At 42.2% G+C, this 20,508-nt stretch overlaps 1 protein-coding gene across 2 annotated transcripts in view; it reads right to left on the bottom strand.

The window, feature by feature from the left end:
* Nucleotides 1-20,508, bottom strand: part of LOC119023045 (endonuclease V-like) — an 83,655-nt gene that overhangs the window by 32,724 nt on the left and 30,423 nt on the right. For both annotated transcript variants that reach the window (XR_005076150.1, XM_037104666.1), the window contains exon 8: nucleotides 20,163-20,232. Coding sequence is in view for 1 of the 2 variants with exons in the window: in XM_037104666.1 (XP_036960561.1) it covers nucleotides 20,176-20,232 (57 nt within the window). In the remaining variant the exon portion in view is untranslated. The remainder of the gene's footprint in view (nucleotides 1-20,162; nucleotides 20,233-20,508) is intronic.

Genomic DNA, 20,508 nt, shown 5'->3' with positions numbered 1-20,508 from the left:
CCAAACACTGCTGGCAGTGTTAACAACAACAGCTTGCCTGCTGAAGCCCACTGGCTCTTTCCCCAAGAGAAATTATTTGCAAAAATCTAATATTACCCTCTCTTTAACCAGTGGAAGTGAAAGGAGCAGTCTGTTATAGTGGTGGCTGACAGGCACTGGGGGGGTTGTAATTTCTCTGTACTTTTAATATCATATCCCAAATGTTCATGGAGGTTCAAACCTTATACGCTCAATGTGCAATCATTTGTTTAAACCTTGATGAAAATCTTTGCTCTGCTCTCATCATCTCCCACTGCCCATAAAACTGACCTTCATCAGAGCCATTTCTTTCTAATGACTCACACTGACCTCAGACCTAGTTAATCCCATTTGACTTAACTGTCCCTTTAAAAACAGCTAAACACCCAGACTTATCAGGCATGCAATGAACACTGAAAAAGTTCTTGTTGGATCTCATCTATCTGTCTGTCCGTCTCCCTGGTTCCTGCTCCAAAGCAGCTGCTTACCTATAGCCACCCAATCACTTTGAGGAGATGCCCCACTCATACTGAATTCTGATTGGGTCAGCGCGATATGATTTACTGCCATGTCTGACAGCTGTGTACCACAGTTAGAAGGTGATGGAGAGAAGGCTGATTTAGAGAGAGAAACGGAGCAGGAGGGCTGAGAGAGAAGAAAGTACAGACAGGTGGACATAAAAGATCAAGGCGCGATGACAAAAGAAGTGGAGAAAAGTGGAGGAAGAGAGGAAAATAAAGAAAGAGTAAAGGGATGTCCAGGACAGGAGAAAGGTAGAGGGGAAGAGGATGTGGGAAAGATAGAAATTAGACATGAACAAAGAGAAAAACAGGACGCTTGAAGCAGCCTATCTGGCAGTAAAGCAGAAGGCTTTATAAGGCAGCTGAGCTTTGACACTGAAGGGCTGAATGAAGAAGAGGAGGAGAGAGGAAGGTTCCCTCTGCTGCACCCCGTCAGTGAACAGAACAGACATAATGAATAGTGCAATCTGTGCACCCAACAATCTGCACTGTCTATTCAACAGCTGAGATTTACCACCACCTCCAGTGTGTACTATATGTTCTATAACTATGTAGTATTATGCCGGGCTGTCGTTCATTATTTATGAACACAGCAGATGTGCATGCACAGAGAATAAAAACACATTTGCGTGACATTTGAGTTTGAAGTCAAATATTTATCATTGATTCACTTCTCATCCTGCCAACAAATCACCCTCTTTCCTCGCCTGTAGTAAAACACTGTATTACTCTGATGCAAATGAGCTGTAGTGGGTGTGATGCATGGAATTGGATGCGGTATCTTCGGGGAAACTCGCAGGTGATACAAGCCGCCACCACTCGTGTTGACGTACTCCGCACCAAGACGCACATTACGCCTTATGAATGGCCTGGGAGACAAGGCATTACGCTGGGCTGCGGCGAACGAGCCCAGAGGCCACGGCTTCTTTATAGTGAGTAATGATGTGTGTGAGTAGGCGGAGGCGTCTGTGTGTGTATGTGTGTAGGAGCGGTTGGTTTTTACCACAACGACGAGTGAGCGTGGTGGCATATCGGGGAAAAAATAAATGAATAAAAACCACCACATACTCGTGAGCACGGATACAGAGATGAGTATTGTGTGGGGAACGGTGTGAACTGTGAGCGATTAAGAAGACATGTGAGAGAGAGATAACCACACTGGAGCTTCTGATCAGAGGACTGAGATGAGATGCTGATGCTGCAGATCAGCACATGATTATTTCAGGGCTTGAACCTGTGAGCTGCGTCAGTCATTTTCTCAGGGGTCATGGTGAGTGTGAGTGGCCATAAGTTTGCGTACAGATAAATATGACAGACAGATAGCTAAAAGAGAGGAAAATCAAGTGTAGAAAACTAAACAGTAGAAGTACTGAAGCCCACGTTTTTTAAGGCTTTCGTACCGCTGAGGGCTTGACCCGACTCTGCTCGCCTTTTTTTCTCCATTGTGGATTATTGATCGAGGTTCCAAGCGGGCAGCTGATACTGAAAGGTTATGTGAAAACCCTGCTGACCACTGACTGTAAATCAAATGGGTGTTTCTCAGGTCCTGTGTGGTAAAAGGGTCGGGGTACCTGGCAACCCAACACAGAGTCTGAGGTGATCGTGCACAAACAACTCGGACTGCCGTTTGTCACTCATCCTTGCGCTCACTGAAGCCCTCCGCTACACTCAGCCTGCCTCTGAACCACTGCTCACAGTGATGACTGGTGAGTTTACTACTTTACTGCTAGACAGACAGAAAAAAACAAAACTTGAAAACCCAACAAGCAGATAAACAGATCTTTACTCAGCGAGTGATGTTCGGCCCAGCTCACTGTGAGGAGTTGCTCTGGGCAGATGCCTATCGAATGCTGTCTGCTGGATTATTAATATTCATCAGCCAACTGTGATCAATAACACAAACACGCTCACCCACTCACACAAACATATGCACTGGGTTAAACAAACCAAAAATAGCCCCCATCTCTCCAGGTATTATTTCCTGAGATCTCAGGGCAAGAGAAAGAGCTGATTACATTTCAAGGAGCACAAATAGAGTAAACATGGCTTTTAAGCATCCAGAGTCATCATAGTGGACTGTGCTGGCTGAATATGTTGAGATATGTACCCTGGAATAATAAAGCAGTTTGAGGAAGGGAGTTTAGAAAAGTTTACCAGGCAACCACTGTATCATCAAAAATCTACTAAACTTTTCCTGAGGGTTGCACTGTGATTGCCTGGAGGTGAACAAAATCATGAAGGTGTGACCCATGAGGATACATTTAAACATCTGGCCAGTAGTTGTGGGTTAGCTGATGTAGGAATTCAGTTGTAATTATGGAACATGCACCAATAATTACAATAGCTACAAAGTGGATAAAGACCTTAAAAGACCTTCTATTTTTATCATAGCTATTCTCCCAAATGCTGAACATAGGGGGTTTTCTCACAGTCCAGAAACACTTCTGGAGCTTCTCCTTAACAACTGGGGCCGACTGATTTATCGCCACAAAACATGGCTGGAGATGCCACGACCTTCAGGTGACGAAAGCGATCCGGGTGAACGAGACCCACTAATAGCGAAATTCAACTGCAGTAGCCAGCTTCTAACATGTATTGGGGCAGTCACTATCAATACTTTTGAAGGTCCCATATTATACTGTTTTTCATCAATCTCACTCAGCTGTCGGTGGTCCAACAACACTGTATTTGAAATGTATTGCCCAAAACCCATCTGTGGCCCTGAATTTCAGCTGTCTAAAAGTCACCCGGGTGAGCTCTACTGAGAGCAGGCTGTTTCTGTGCCTGCACCTTTAAATGCTAATGAGCTCTGTCTGTTAACACCTGCCTTGCGTGCTACACACCTCTCTCAGGAAAAGGATGCTGCTTACGCTAGCGCTAGCATGCGCTAATGTTTATGGTGGATGTAATGCTATGGCTTGCCGAGAAGCTTTCGTTCAACCAAACCAGTTTGACCCTGAATCAGACCCAGAAGGAGAGGCTCCTGAAGAAGTACAGACTCTGTGGCTGCAGCAGGATGTTTCAGAATGGTTAGTGTGTCTGTATAATATCAGTTTGTTCGTATGTGTTGTTACAGTTACTACCATGTAGCTAATGGCTAACAGCTAGCGAAAGCTGTGTTTGTCTCCAACCCAGTCTCCAAACTCTTAGACACTGTTCGCATCGTCTCTGTCTCTAGTCTGCACATTTCCAGACTTTTTACTGTGACAACCAAGCTCCATTGTAATATCATTAACATTAAATTTGTTTCAGACGTTATTACATAGCGGACCGAAGTGGAGCTAACTAGTTAGCCAATTTCAAGCTGACTTCACCATACTTGTAGGCAACTGTAAATACTATCAAACCGCAGCGACACTTATCACTGGCTCGGGTGCAGTTGCTGGATCCAGTATGGTTGGGACTGATCCTTTTACGAGGGTCAGTGTCGAGGTAAAGCCAGCTTTGTACTGACCCTTGTTTCTGAAGCAGTCCGACTTGAAGTGGTTAGCACACATATACAAGCTAACACGAACCGCAGCTGGCACGTTGTCAAATTAAACGCAACCACTGTCTCTTATGTTGTTCTGTAGCTGGGACAGAATATAGGCACTGATGTTGATTCTTACAACCAACAACAGAGCTATCTGCATGTCTAGCTCTGAGCGACGATGTTGTGAAACACTGTTGTCTCACTGCTGGACACACTGAACTTCACCTCGGGGATGAATGCCCCCCTCTCGGATATCTCCTATCACCACTCAGACGAGGCCTGCCTATGTAAATGACTCCTTTCATTACGTAATGAAAGAAGCTGAATCTGAACAGCCTGTTGGAGTGCCGTGTTACCAGTGTGTGGGCTGCAGAGACCATGCAGGAATCACTTGTTTTCCTCATTCTGGGAGTTGGCAGGGACCAGAGAAAAGGTGTTTTTCATAATATGGGACCTTTAACACAGTAGAATTTAAATACTTTGCACAACATGTCATGATATGGACCTGAATCAATCAACAACAATACTAAACACCCATATGCATTGTTTTTCTGCTGTTTCCTGGTTTAGCTCCTCTTTAACAAGGCATGTCATTTATCTAGTCACCCAGTAGCCCACACTTCGGGTAATAAGACAGCAGGACACTGTAAACATTGTGACATCACTTTTCAAGCAGTTGTGGAGACTTTCTTTGGTGTTGAGAAGCTGCAGCCTGCGTTCACTGACAAACTACACAGCACATTTACTGCTAATGTGACAACTTACCGCTCGGCTCTCTTCTCTGCTCCGCTTGTATTCACCGGCACTTTTTGCCACTCGTTCTCTCACTCCACCACACACTCGCACATAAAAACATGCACTGCCCTTCTCCTTAGGAGCTCCACCACTCTTAAAACAAATGTATCCTAGTGGCTCACTCTGCTGCTATGCATCAGCCCCAGTCACGTAGCATTCACATAGACACAAATCGCTTTGACCAGGTGTTGCAAGACTAGCACAGTACTACTAGGTGAATTTCATTATGTTTCAAATGAACACACAGTAAATCTCAGTTCTATAATATATCAGCATAGGAATACTGTAGACACGTGTCCTGGGTTTTAGATCCCTATTGGACTAACTTCCACTTGACAATTTACAACCAATGTCAATAATTTCTGCCAAAGCAAGTAGTGTGCCTCCAATCTAGCAAGGCAGAAAGTAAGCGTGTGGGTTTCTGGGTGGTTTGTGGGTGTGTAAGTGTGTCCACATTACTTTGTTTCTCGTCACAGACCCACAATAAATGTTTGCTGTGTTTAATCCTTACATGAACAATACTGTAGATACATAAAAAAGAACTAAAAAACGCTTGGCTGTAATTCTGCAGAATCCTGAACCAGCGTTCTTGTCTGATGGTGGGGTTCAGGAACGAACAAGAGGGGTACTTTGGAAAACCAGCAGGTAATTTTTGCTCAGCAAGATAATCCTGCCATGGGGACGTCCTTCTCAGAGTGTCGAGGATTAAGACACAACAAACTGCTAAACTAACAGCCTCTTGTTGTGTATTTTTTAAAGTGACTTTAACATTCTGATCGTGTGTACAATGGACACCTGGCAAACAGCTCTTGAACAGCTTAACACATAGTTTCAATGTTACATCACAAGTCTTGGGTGAGAATCTTATTAATGTCTGAAGCCTGCAGTCAGTGGGAAAAGGCTTCTGAGAGCGTTAATCCCACTCCTGACGAAGCCGAGCACTGCTGCTGACTGAAGCACCTTACAAGCAGGAGCCAAGCGGCCTGCTGGCAGCGACGATGGAGTTACTAAGCAGGGGTGGACTTCACATAACAGCCACTCAATGAAAACAAAAGCCCTGGCCCTGTCTGCTGAGCCTCTCTTCGCCTCGCCGGAAAATCTAATAACCGATGTTCGCAGCATCTCCTCTGGCTCGTCCAAGGCTGACGCGTCCTTATTACAATAGATCGGCTACAATTGATTTGTCTTTAGGAGCCTTAGGGAAACAAAAAGGCCCAATTGATTTTCTGGTTTATAGCCAGGGCATGTAAGAAGTTCGAGCTTGTGGTGAAGTGCATGGCAAGATACTCGGACGCCTAGTGTATGCACGGGGGGGCTGCAGGGGTAAAGACACAAAGGTGCTATGTGGGATGTTGGTTTGAGTGTATGCGCTTTGTGCTGAAGCATCTATTGGAGATAAACAAGGCCATTTGTCAGGTACTGCAGCAGCTCACCTGTCGTTATAACTCAAGTGGCAGGCAGTGTCAGCCCGGTCATCTATCAATCACACACACATCAGGATGCTACAACAGAACAAGACGCTGCTGACAACGCTGGTGGTATGGTACAACAGTGTGGGGGGGACGGTTTGTTAGAGTTAACAGAAAGCACAAAACACAGGACACACACACACACACACACACACACACACACACACACACACACACACACACACACACAGGGCTTTTGTTTGGATTTAACCTTGAAGGAAGAGCATTGAATCTCGTAAGTGGATTAATACATGCTAAGCTTCATTCAAGGACAATTCCTGGACACTATTCTCTGCTATACTTTACATTTTCAGGTTGTAGAACCTGAGACTAAGCGCTCACCAAAGTGACTTGACACTGAACACAACTTGAGGGAGGAATATCCTCAAAAGCTTTGGATTCAAATTTCCCATCATGCAACCTAACATAAAACTTTGATTTGATATTCCCTGCCCCTAAAATACCATCATCTTTCTCTCCAAGCTACTAGTTTAGTTGAAAACATCATCAGGGGAATCTTTACAAAGATCCTCCCGAGCGGGGGTGCCAACGCTGTATGCCTGATCACCTCCTGATCACAGGGCACCTTACACCCAGACTGTCTCCTAACACATGTAGCCTATTAAATATATAACAGTGTTTCCCACATATATATTTAACTTAGGTGAGCCCACATATATTTGCTTAGCCTTTTAGCATTTTACACTTCTTTAGCCCTCTGAGAGAACAACATCACCTGCTGGGTAAAGTGACCGGGATGTGTACAACTGGTGGAGGAAACAGAAAACTAGCCACATTTTTTTGTGCTGTACTTGTTTAAAGATAAAATAGTTAATTCTTGTTGTGTGTGTGTGTCCTTCCCTAAAATCTGAGATTCAAACAAACCTGGCTGGATTTAGTGCATCACAAATTCAAAAGCCAGTCCTTGTCTTATGCGCAAAAACTGGGCCAATGAACCGGTTCCCGCCATCTTGCCAGCCAGAAGTATCAATCTCCAAATGCGACTTAACATGGAGGTGAGTTAATGGCTAATGCGAGTGCCTGTAGCACTCCCATTGAAAATGAGTTTTACCTGAAAATGAAAATACGGTAAAACTTAAAAGGGCCTCTTTTATTGTAATTATGCTTTTATATGAAGGTTTGACTCACAACTATTTCACAATCTCAGCCGGTCCTGTCAACCTAGCGCATGTGGTGGTTGGCTGGGCACAATTCCTGTCAGTCATACATACATTTCTCAATGAGGGAGAGCAGATGTACCTTCACCAAACGTGTCTTTCACAATAACAAACATGACAGACAGTAAAATGAGGTTGCCTGCGAATGAAAATGTTGCACATATTTGAAGTAAATATCTGAACTTTTTGTTACAAAAGTTGATCAGTTAGTAGACAACAAGACTGCATTTTTTACCAGTAATTCTGACACATCAAGACCTTTCATTGCTAACACCTAAGATGGCATGTATGCTTTTTTTCCTTTGATTTTGGCCCTGGTTGGAACCTGGTTCGTCTGGATTCTTTATTCTTTGCACTCTCTGGTGAATTGGAGGCATGTAACAGTGAATGGCAGTGGTATTGTACAGTGTAACAACAATTCAGCAGTAATAAAGTGTCTGGGTTTTCTTTTCAGGTCTACATAAACAAAGCCTGTCTTGTATCATGGCACCAGGCGAAAATGTTGAATATAGCATCAGCCATAAGTAACTCATGACAGTGTATGTACAGAATATACATCCGCCTTTACCGACAAACAGAAAAGATCTTTCCTCACAATTAATTGATTAATTGGTAGAGTGTGTTATCAGTAGATGTTCCAATAATATATTTGCAGCCTGTGAAAAGTAGTTTCTTATGCAGCAACCCATCTTAATAATTCAATTACGTGATGACAGATCAGGGCATTTATCAGTGCACTCATTCCAGCAGGTATTAAGGAGGGTTAGGTTAAGGAGGTATCTGAGGCATTTCCAACACTGGTAGCTGTATTGGAACCACCCTAGCTCTCAGTGTATAAAGCTCCAGGCTCAGCGTGACTACTCCTCAGTAAAATCATCTGCCAGTCGTAAAAAGGCCACAGGAAAAGGTCAAAGCATGATGGGAGCACAGAGAAACAGACAAGTGAACATCCTATTGATTAACTCGTCTATGTGTCTTTCTGCAGCTTTGATTCATCTCCAGACCTTTCTCCTGCCGTCTGAACACAGCAGTGTGCTGCTTGATTCCATGGTGTGACTCAACACAGATATACCGTAACATGTCTGCTGGAAGTGACAACACTGTTACGATGGAAACAGGGACACTAGATATGACCGCTGTCGAGCAGCTAAAGGAACACTTTTTCACACTGTGGCTACCTGTGTCTGAGCACGGCTCCCTTGGTTTACTGAAATCCTCCTGAAGCCACAAAAGTACCTGACAAGAAGACAGTACAGGCATCAGACGGAAACTCTTATTTCAGGAGTACTGATATTTGTTTTCTGTGGGAGCTGAGAGCTGTTATCTCAACTTCACAAGTGAATTACTTTGTTTTCTCGCCATACCAGGTACATTTATTACATTAACGTTAACTTCAAAGCCAGTTTCTACAGATAACAAGATAATTTATCAGAAGAAAACAACTTTCAGGAGGATCACTGAAGTGCACTTGCCCGTGAAGTTGCAGCTGGGCTCATCTTCTCCTTAAATAATGAGGACTGAATTGAACGTTATCTCTCATTTCTGCCTGTGTCAGACCTTGATTGAAGCACAGTCTGATGTGCTGATCATTTATGGGTCTTTGGTCTGACAGCTTAACTCGGTTGCGAGAGCTATCAAGACACCGTCTATGCATGCTGGCATGACAGTCCTGATCAATGATAGACATTTTAAGTGATAAAGGACCTAACCTCATGTTTTTTTCCTGTGACAGTTGGTTGTCTGTGTTATAATCTATTTATAAATAATGAAATAATTGACTCATGATCTTAGTAAAGCACATGAAAATGATTGTGAGCAGGGCCATCCTGGGCTTCCATAGTTTTAACTTCTTTTAACTAAAATAAAATTGAGCTCTTACCCTTCAGTGCACAGAGGTTTTTTCATTGGCAAACTGTCTCAACCTGTCAGTCAGAAACTAAATGAAGCAATGTTTTCTGCCACTTGTTTTCTTCATCTGCCCCCTCCCCAGACCCCAACCATTCATTCCTCCACCCATGTGCCCTCTCCCTCTGTCGCCCCATCTCTCATTCCTGGGGCTCAGCGATTGTTCTTGTTATCGCTGAGGAGAGCATGGGGGCTTTGTGTCAGTGCGTATGTGTTTGACGACGAGGCGGCGGTCTTGAAAAATGAGGCAGATGGTGGCAATTTATCAACACTTGAGCGGCGCGTGGCGGCGTTCTGGCAGAGGGAGGTGAGGCGGCGCAAAAAGCGACACTGAGGGTTTTTCTTTGTGAGACTGGCCATGATGAAATGGATGCGGTTTCTCCTCCGCTGCATCAAATAGACAAGGGGGGGATGGATAAAGAGAGAAAGAGAGAGAGAGAAGGGGAGAGGGAAGGGTCTTTCCTCTGTCTGCAGGCTTCCACTTCCACATCAAGCAGCAGCTTTTCTCCCTCAGCAGTTCCCCCTACATGATCTCCATCACCCCCCCTCCCCCTCCTCTCATCCCAGGGAGTAAGCCTTTAAAGGTTTGCTCTGCAACTGTGCAATGCGCACTTTTTTCCCCCTCACCCCTTTTTTTCTCCATCCTTTGCAATTTGTATCTCTGTTGGCGTGGAAACAGATGACAGGATGCCGATAGAAATAGGGAATGAACAGGGGGAGAAACTTTTTCACAGTCCAGTGATGCCATGTCAACTCTCGCTCCCACTCCACCCCTTGCAGCAACTTTCAAATCATCTCTTGATTAATCTTCCTCCCTCCCTCTGTGCTGTCTTCCCCGTAAATCAGCATGCAGACACACACAACCTCTCTAACCACCCTTACACTTTCTGACCTTTTCGCAATTTATCTCCTTCCCCATCGTCCTATCATCTCTTCCCCCAATTCCCCACTTCAATGCGTAAACACATAAATACACACACAGAGGGAACACTACTGGCCTAACTCAGTGCCTGCAGCCGCCTCAGGCACAGTGTGGAGCTCTCCCCACTGGGAGGGATGCACTGAGGGAAAGACTCATCATACCGACTCAGGGTTCAAGTGATGAACAGCAGCCTAGGAAAACAGAAAACGGGTACAAAAAAAAAAGAAAACCCTCTTGGCCGAAAGTTGTCCTTCACTATTTCAGAAAACACTAATGACTCCATCTGGTTAATATCTCAACAAAAAGCAGAATGTGCCCATGGTTTCATCTTACTGCCAGATAAGGGAGGAGTCTCACAGAGCAGATTAGAGAGGGCTGAATATATACAAAACACAAACAGATTTTTGATGAAGCCAAGCCAGAGAAACTGGAACGAACGAGGGAACAATAAGTGGGGATGGTAAAACAAGGACAAAATAAGAAAAGGAAAGGAATCAACAACAGAGGAAAGGCCTGGGGAGGAACAGAGAATAAATTGTTTATCATAACTCACAACATCAGATAAAACAGGGAGCATTTTGTGTTTTATGTTCTTGAACATGTAAACAGAGAAGAACAATGGCAAGACAAACTGTGAAAGAAAGCACAGACAACTGCAATGATGCACTCATTTTTAAATGACTTTGCACTTAAACAATAATGTGAGATGAGAATGTAATCACTGATGTAGGGGTCTCTGATGAAGGCCTGTTTAACTGCAAGCTGGGCTGCTTTACTGTAGTCGTTGCTGCATACAAAAAAGGCTGACTTGATATTGCCCGAGTTAATGGATTCTCTATGTATTTGTTTCCTAGGTAGAAGATGTTATAACAAAACTAAAACTTTTCTGGCCAAAACTATGGATTTATAACCAAAATGAACTTGCACATGTCAGCCACAAATGGCCTGTTCGGCAGAACGAAGCAGTCGTGTTTCTGGGCTCCTCCTGAGGGAAATGTCTGGCTCTTAAGCTGCTAAATGCTTGACAAGTTCACCAGCTAGTTTCTAACGTTGTCTGTCTGTTGGGCAGGTACAGTACAGCAGGTTTATCACAGCTTCTTCAATGACACAGCGGCTGCTGGGAAACGGGTTGATGAGACGAAACCAAAACAGTGTGCTTAAACTGACAGAACAACTGAAGACTTGTATCATAACCCCATCACATTCTCAGAATTAAAGCACTAAACAAGTTGACTGCCGGTGACCCCAGTGATGTACCACTGTTCCTGAAACTTCACCTATGACTGTACCCACATTACATAACTTTAGTTACAGTGCATTATGTGGAAATCGACTTCATAACTGAGACAAATAAGTCACCACTGACTTTTGGTTTCACACTGGACATGACCAACACTTTCCTGTGTGGAATGTCCTGTGCTCGACCCAACCATCAGTCGGCAACCTCCTCCCTATGTGGACTTTATACTACTTTGACTGACTTCCTCTTTTGCTGCCATAATAATTACACCTGCCACTAGAGATCTCTGGCTGGATTATTACCTGCAGGTTTAACTGTCCATTTTCACTTTTCATGTAATTTGGTCCCATGTAAATAAAAAAAAATACTGATTACTGAAGCTTTAGGGGACTACGCTGGTTTAATACCAGTTACATCTTATTTGACCCCTTTTGTAAATCATGTTTGTCTGTTATGATATCTTTGTACCAAATCCAATACAGAAAGCAACACACACAGTCAGACAACCAGACAGCTCTTAAGGTACTGGTATGCAGTTGAACTATATCATTTTTAGAGGTAAAGCACCCAAAATGCCAGTGATAATCTTTAGTTGCACATGAAAAGTTCATGGATGAATTAAGGTTTGGCTAGGTGGTTGAAAACATCCCTTTCTCAAGAAAAGTTTGATTTCCTGAATTCACAGTGTTCGTGAGAGAAAGAACACGAGTGCAAGGAGAACAGAGAGACACAGAGCTGGAGACAGACGGAGAGAAAAAAAATATCATTAAAGCTTTGTGCCCCTGAGTCACCTGAACATGTTTTATTTACTGTCCCTTAGAAGCAGAGTTGGCGTCAGAACTGTTTGCTCCACAGTCTGGGTCAGACTGTGCCCAGCGCCTGATACACACAGCCAGAGGCTACAGTCCTTCAGGACACACACAAATACACACACACACACACACACACACACACACACACGCACGCACGCACGCACGCACTCACGCACGCACGCACGCACGCACACACACAATGATTAAGATAACTTTGAGATGTGACTACCTATATTTTGAAATAAGAAATAGCACATTCTATCTCTTTCTAACTAAAAGATGAATTTATAAGTAATGAAACCATCCATAATACATTCAGGGGTGTTGCTGTCATAGCCTTATTTGGTGTGGTTTGACCAAGCCCCCAGGAAGAGCGCCACACTTTGAAGCAACATTTGTATTGGCCAAGCTGTAATAACATCATCACGTGATGCACTGGGGCCCAACAATACTTTTTTCCAGAATCTTACATTGTGAAAGAAGCAGCTGTAAAACAATGTATACATTTTTCACATCACATCCCCCATGACACCACTGGTTTAACCATTTGGTCAAAAAAAGCCTCCCAAAAGTCCAACATGACAAGACCTGTGACCAAAAACTCATGCACACACATCTTCATTTATCGTGGCCCAATATGTCAATCAATCAACCTGAGTACCTCTGAGGTGAGGTAAAGGTGTTTAAAAAGTGTCAGTCAGACAGCCGATGTCATACAGTGGTGAGACATAATGATGTGTTCTGAGAAGGAAGAGAAGCGCAGGCGATGAAACATTCACTTCCTCTGCAAATCAGCCCTCCAGTTCATACTGAGCTGGATAGTACCTCCAGCAACAAGCTGTGTCCTTGTAGTACTCTAACTTTTTAATGAGAGTGTCTGCTCCCAACAGAGTGCATCGGTCCAACCTTGGGCCAACTGCCTCTGCATCATTTTCCATGACATTTGAGAAACGTATTTGAAAAGGGCAGTAAAGTTTGTATAACAGCATGAAGTTGATTGAAACAGCCTCCATGGTTCAAACTGAACACTTTCCTGATGACTTATTAATACTTTGGGACTAGGTGACAGTGGTATCAAAACTGAGATAACCAACGGTGAATAACTCATACAAAATAAAAGCAAAAATAAAAAACCGATTGTTTTTGTGTGTGTTGTATGTGTGTATATATATATATATATATATATATATATATATATATATATATATATATATATATATATATATATATATATATATATATATATATATATATATATATATATATATATATATATATATATATATATATATATAACCCATGTGCAAAATCCTAACCCAAATACTGCAGTTATTTGAAGATGAAATGTGTGAAAAAACAGCATTATAAAAAAGTACAACAGTGCAAAAACTATGATTCCCACAGATCATGAATCATATCACAGTCACAATATGTGTCAAGATAATCATATATGATTATATTACCATGCAGTGCAGACCTAGTCAAATGCTACAAATTATTATTATTTTTTATTCTTTTTTAGGGCTGTCAGGCGATTAAAAAAATTAATCTCATTAATTACAGGATTTGTAATTAATTAATCTAATTAATCGCATTTTATATATCTGCTAAAGGTACCCAAATAAAGAATTTGTATTCTAGGACATTCCAAAATTGTATTGCATGACTAATCAATTGAATACACTAAGAAGAGAAGATTTGAAATCCACATTTTTTTTTTTTTGGTGAAGTGCGTTTCATAAATGAAATTTAAAATAAAATGGTCAAGCACATTCCAGCAAACCAATTAGGCCAGGTGCATTATTCAAAAATGCAATACAAATGCACTTAAATAAATAAAATTCAGAAATAAAATAAGGCTGCGTCTCAAATAGGCACTTAAGCAGACTCTCAATTCAAAATGAGCACTAAAGCTGACTCAATACAGCAATTCAAAATGAATAGTAGAAGTATAAGGCTGTGAACAGTGACATAGAATTAGTCTTCAAAATAAGAGATTTACATTGCACCCCATTCAGAACTAGGTTCTTAGTGGGGGGGCTTTTAATTTGAAAGTAGTGACGCAGGTGGGAAGTTCCTACGGGTAGCCTACGGGTCATTCAATGGGCCAAATTTAAAATGCACAGTGCATTGAATTACCACTCAGAATCTCAGAATTAATTGCGTTAATTTTTATAACATGTTAATTTGCAGTGTAATTAATTAATCTAATTTACACGTTAAACCAACTGCTCTATTTTTTTTTTATAAAAGGGCAAATAACACTGAAATAAGACTGCCTCTTAGTGTAAAAGACTGGTTAAAGAGAATACATTCAAATATAGGGGAAAAAATCTATTGTTTTCATGTTTTTCCTGTTGTTTTGAAGATTAAATACCGGTTAAAATATTTAGAAAACCACAACAAAGAGTGTCTATCTTCTGTTCTTTTACCAGAATAACAAATTCAAAAGCTTTTACCTGACTGCAAATACTTTTGGTCAAATAACTGACGCTCTGTGAATCAGAACTTTTTGTTTCTTAAATGTTGTTTACTTTGTACATTTTTAGACAAATCATACAACAAAGACAGCATAACAGCAGAAAGGGACTGAAGGACTCTGCTGCTTCTATCTTCTATCAACTGTTTTATCTACTGAAAAGTAGATTTAACAGTTTTTCTACAGGGTCATTCCATACCAACTCACTAAGAATTCAGAACTAATGGGACCTTGCAAAGACTACAGCTGTACTCCAAATCATTGTGTGTATTTTTTAAGTTAAGCCCTCTGAGCTCAAGTTAATCATTTTTGTGATTCGCTGTATCTGTATCCAGCCTCATCAAGTGCTCATTTCTCACTGGATTTGGATGTTTTCAGTTAAAACGTTCCAAAGCTGTTTAGAATTCTGACTCTGTGTTGTATTAATATATTTCCATCACATCCAGAAGTAGTTTGGTCCAGCATAAAAAGTTCAGTGCCGCTGGTCTTTCTAAATATAGCTTCAGACATTTTGACTATATTTTCCCATGAAAGATTTGAATTGGTGAAAAATGTCATTCAAAGTTGAGGTAGATAATTCAAGAGAAAGAAAGTTGATTTTTGAGTCTCATTCTATGGTCGTCAAATATTGACACTTATTGTCTATTTCAGCTTTACACTCATATTTCATGGGACAAGCTTTGCTTATGGCAAGCGTTCACAGTGGCATCATATAGGTTTACGCTATCACATAACATTCATTTCAGTCCAGAGTTGTATTTTTTTTATATTGATGATTGGAGAGTCAGGCTGCTGTGTCCCAGCACATCCCACAGATTCTCAATGAAGTTAAGGTCTGCACTCTGTGGTGACCAATCCGTGTTTAAAAAAAATGTATCTCATGTTCACTGAACCACTCTTTCACAGTTTGAGCCTAATGAATAGCGGCAATGTCATCTTGGAATATGTCCGTGCCACCAGGGAAGAAAAAATCCATTGATGGAAAAAACCTGCTCATTCAGTATATTCAGGTATCTGCTGACCTCATTTTTTGGGCACATAATGTTGCTGAAACCAGATGTGACCAACTGAATCAGCCCCAGATCATAACACTAGCCCCAGGCTTGTATGTTAGGCACTAGGCATGATGTGTGCATCACTTCATCCGCCTCTCTTCTTACTCTGATGAGCTCATCACCCTGGAACAGGGTAGATCTGGACTCATCAGACCACATGACCTTCTTCCATTGCTCCAGAGTCCAATCTTTATGCTCCCTAGCAAACTGAAGCCCTTTTCTCTGATTAGCCTCACTGATAAGTGGTTTTAAGGCTACATGGCCAAATCCCTGGAGCTCTCTTCACATTGTGGTGTAGAAAAGCTCTTACTTTCACTATTAAACATACTTTTTTATAATCTGATTTTACCAAATCATGATCGTTCAAGCCTTTTTTTTTTTTCGATGACATTCTCCCTTATAGATGATGGTTCACCACTGTGCTTTCAGGTTTTAATAATACGTTGGACAGTTCTTAATCCAAAGTTTCAGCCTCAGTTGTTTTCTTTGCTTGATGCAGACCAATAATTTTACCTTCCTGACACAGAGGAACATCCTTTCCACCACCACAAGAGTTGGGGGAAGTTACTCACTGAATCAGTTAGGGTTAAATAACTTGTTGCCAGCTGAAACATGTCAAACACTGCAGTAATTATCCAATGGGAGCCTATTTGCTTAGTTAAATCAGGGCAGTGATTTCTTTATTTTTTGCTGTAATTACATTCAGTAGTTTTATTTCATGAGACTTATACAGTGTTTTCTTCATGGTTTTCTTTATGTCTAATGCCTGTATAGCTATAGCATTACAAGGTCCCATTTTTTCAATGGAGGTTTTCATATGATTTCTTTGAAGAAAATCTATGACATGAACTGGGAGAGACCCAGTGAGTTAGTGCAGAATGACCCTGTACTGTAGTTATCAGCAAGTAAGCAATCGATAGCAGTAGAAGTTAAATCCTGCATATCACTCACTCAAAGCACTGATAAGTTTTTATCCTGCTGCCTTGACTCCTTGCTTCTTCGCTCTTATACACGCATTGATTTTTCACTCTCTTGCTCCGTCCCTCCCCCCTCTACACCCCCGTTGTTTCCCTCCTCCGTTCGGATCTCTTCATCTCCTCTCCTGCTGCTCTGTCTTTCATGTCTCCCTCCTCTCTCTTTGACAGAGACAGAAACTCCATTTCTCTTCCTCTGCCACCCAGGGGCGCAGGCCTCTGTCCGCTGTCGAGCTCCTTGAGACTATCTGCAGGTGAATGCTGCAACGAGCTCGGCCTGTTACTGTAGAGCTCAGAGCTACAGTAAAGACTGATTTTCAGCCTTCTTCTCTCTGAACAAGAATAAGTGTCCTAAATCACAGCGAGCCAGTGGCCTGTCCGAAAACAATTTAATGCAAGATTGCCCACATATAGAGGGCTCATGAGGAAGATCCAAGGTGACAGACAAAGTAGATGCCTTCAAAACGATAAAATGATTTAGGGTAAAGACACCAATGATCTACTGTTTCAAACTGAATATTTTATGAACCAAATTAGAAGAAGAATGGATGACATTTGATGAAGGAGTGCTGGTTTCTTTAGGTAGAAAGTGGAGTGGTTTCTAGTGATACATTTGTCACACACCAGGGGGCAGATGTATAAATGATGTGTGCACACAAAAACCACATATACTCCTTTTCCCACACATAAGCTGGTATTTATCAAGGAAGAATGTGCAATGAGAATGTGTGTACCTCATGCATACTTTCAGACCAGCGTTCCCATGACGGCTTGGGAATAAATGATGGCGCGGAGCCCATGTATAAACCAAGTTTCAAATTATTAATGACTGATGACTTTGGTTTTATGGTTTTATTTACATTGGAACAATTACCTCGCTGCTAATGATTGTCGTTGCAATATGAGCTCTATGGAATAATCATTGATCATTTGTCTGATGTTTATTAATGAGGACTGAGATATTACTGTGATGTAGGTTTACTGGTACCTGTGCAGGTGCTAAAAATAGCCACAGCCATGTGAAATGATCATGCATAGTCACAGCCGTTCTGGTGCTGTTGTACATCGCTGATGAAACACAGCACACTTCTATTTTTCCCTTCTTCTAGGTCTAATGACGTGGAGCTGGCACAAGTATGAATTGACATCACGTTTTAGAGCGTTTTTATATATATATTTATTGGTAAATGTAGGAGTGGAAATAAAGTGTGTGCATGTGGGCCAGTTGTCACAGTGAATCAAGCGAAGGCACAGCTTTATAAATGCTTTAAAAAAGCATATGAATATTTCTGTCATGCCCAGTCTTATTCGTGAATCTACATAGTTTTATACATTTGGCCCCAGGGGTCTCAAAGTACCAGCCCGAGGTCCATCCAGTCCATGAGACAATTGATTATTTTTCCAGATACTCATTTAAAACATTTAGTAGTCACAGACATGAATTTGAAAACTGAAATATCAATATAACAATATTATAATACTGTATAACAGAAAGATATCTAGCCTTCATGCAAACTAAACCTGTGGCATTATTTTCCACAGATTTTCACTGAACTACATTAGCTTGTTTTTTTGGGGGGGTTTTTTGGCAGGGGGGGGAAATCCTGCAGACAGAAAAAAACCACCTTCCTAATTAGTCCTGTACCCACCAAATGTTTAGCTAACTGTCTTGGTGACAATGATGCACAGATACAAATTACAGTCCCTCTATAATGTAAATTGCGATGTAAAGGCATACTACACAGTATTTGTTGGTTCACTCAAAGGCACAGTTAACAGTTATGAAAAAACAAATGGTTTTGAGTCTCATTCCCCAGGAGTCAAAAGGGCTGACACTTTGGGCCGAGACACAAAGATCAACTATTTTTCACCAGAAACACTGACGCCCAGAACCATCCCACAGCATAATAATAGAAAAATAAGAGAGCTGAGTCAGAGGGCAGGGTCAGTGCTGACACTGACATCACAACACACTTAGTGGTACATCCGTGACGATTGAGAGGCATTATTTTTGGATGAAAATCACACACAGTGTACCTTTAAGGGATCACATGCCTGAAGTGTATAGCTCACCAGCTGGAGCTGCAAAGGTACAGTGTGTCTGATCCAAAGTGCCTGCGGCCTGGTGAGAGCGAGAGGGCAAAGCTGGGATAAGGCCTATAGGAACCTGCTACAGCCCTGCCTACTCAGCACAAAGCCTCCCTCCCTGTCTAAATCTCTTTGTAGAGAGGCTGATCAAAGACCCGGGCGCACTCAGAGGATTCACCACATCAGGGAGCTCCGGAGCGGATGAACACGGACATCCCATTATGTTTCCCAGTGGGGTACGCTGAGGGATATGTGAGCGCACACACCCTTGTGGGCCTGCGTGTGAGCAACTGTGAACAAACCTGTGGGCGTGAGCGCACACCAACAGCTGCACCTCGGCATTCTTTGTTCCATTCTGTGCACGTTTGCAAACACTTGGGTCTGTAGGGTGAGATTTTTTCGAGGCATCTGAGTGTGCCAACGGTCTGCAGCTTTGATCGGTAATGAGGAAGGTAGGGTTGAACTGAGCGGTGCTGCCTGTTATTTCAGATGAGAATCACAGGATCAAAGGGACTTTGCGCTCCTCATTGCTCCGTCTCTCTTTCTGCCTGTGTGTCTCTGCTTAACCTCAAGCGTCCTTGGCTCACCTCTGCCCCGTCACACCCCTCTCAAAATGCAGAGAACTTGTCAAAGGCTCTTAAAGCTCTTAAACTTCCCTCTCTGCTGCAGTGAGCAGGGAGGAGTGGACTGTCAGTGAAACGCTTCAAGCTCCCATCTTTGAGCACAAAAATGAATCCCATGTAGCCGCAGCACTGCTGCTCTGTTGCTGACCTCTGGCCTCGATGCTTAGGGAAATGTTTTGCCTTTGCGTGTAGAACATGCACTGTTTGTGATGTGTCGTTTCATTTCACAGGTATGAGTTTAACTATTTTCTTACTTTAACCTACCTTTGCCCCTACTGTGCCCCAGCTAATAAGGCAGATAGAAGAAATTTAGACAGACAAATAAATAATATCCTGTAAAATGTTCCTCTAAAATAAATTTGCTGAATTTAAACAGCAAATCAGATGAGAATGATTGGGACTTCTACCAGGCTTTATTTAGGATTTGGGGAAAATCCTCAGTGAGTCACTTGCTGTGGCTTTTAAGCCTATTTTAAGACTGAGTAAATCACTCATCTCTCACCATGTGCTGAGGTATCGCACATACAAGTTATTTCTGTGTGAGTGTGTACATCAGAGTGTTACATCAAAGTGTGAGAAGCCACTTGTGTGTGATGTATTTTGTCACTTACCTCATTGTTTGACTCATGAATCTGCAGCTGGGAAGCGTATGCGAAGGTATTCTCTGGAGCGACAGTCGGCCTGTGGATGAGGAGAGGGAGGGCGAGGATGGAGGGAGCCAGGCAGAGAAAGTAAGAGAGAGAGAGAGAGAGAGAGAGAGACAGAGAGAAAAAAGGGAGGGGTAGATTCCACATTTAACAAGTTGTCACAAACTGCTCTTGGTGGCTCAGCTGCATGAGCAGGAACACCCCTAACACACTGAACATGTTCTTCTGAAGCTGAAATTAAAATTAAGTGCCTTGATCCTGACTTTACACAGAACAAACAAAGCTCTTCTGTTTGCCGCCAAATCTGACA

Source organism: Acanthopagrus latus, chromosome 1 (assembly GCF_904848185.1).
Source record: "Acanthopagrus latus isolate v.2019 chromosome 1, fAcaLat1.1, whole genome shotgun sequence".
Taxonomy (NCBI): Eukaryota; Metazoa; Chordata; class Actinopteri; order Spariformes; family Sparidae; genus Acanthopagrus; species Acanthopagrus latus.
Note: the sequence above shows the minus strand (reverse complement) of the source record. Positions and strands in the feature narration are given on the sequence as shown.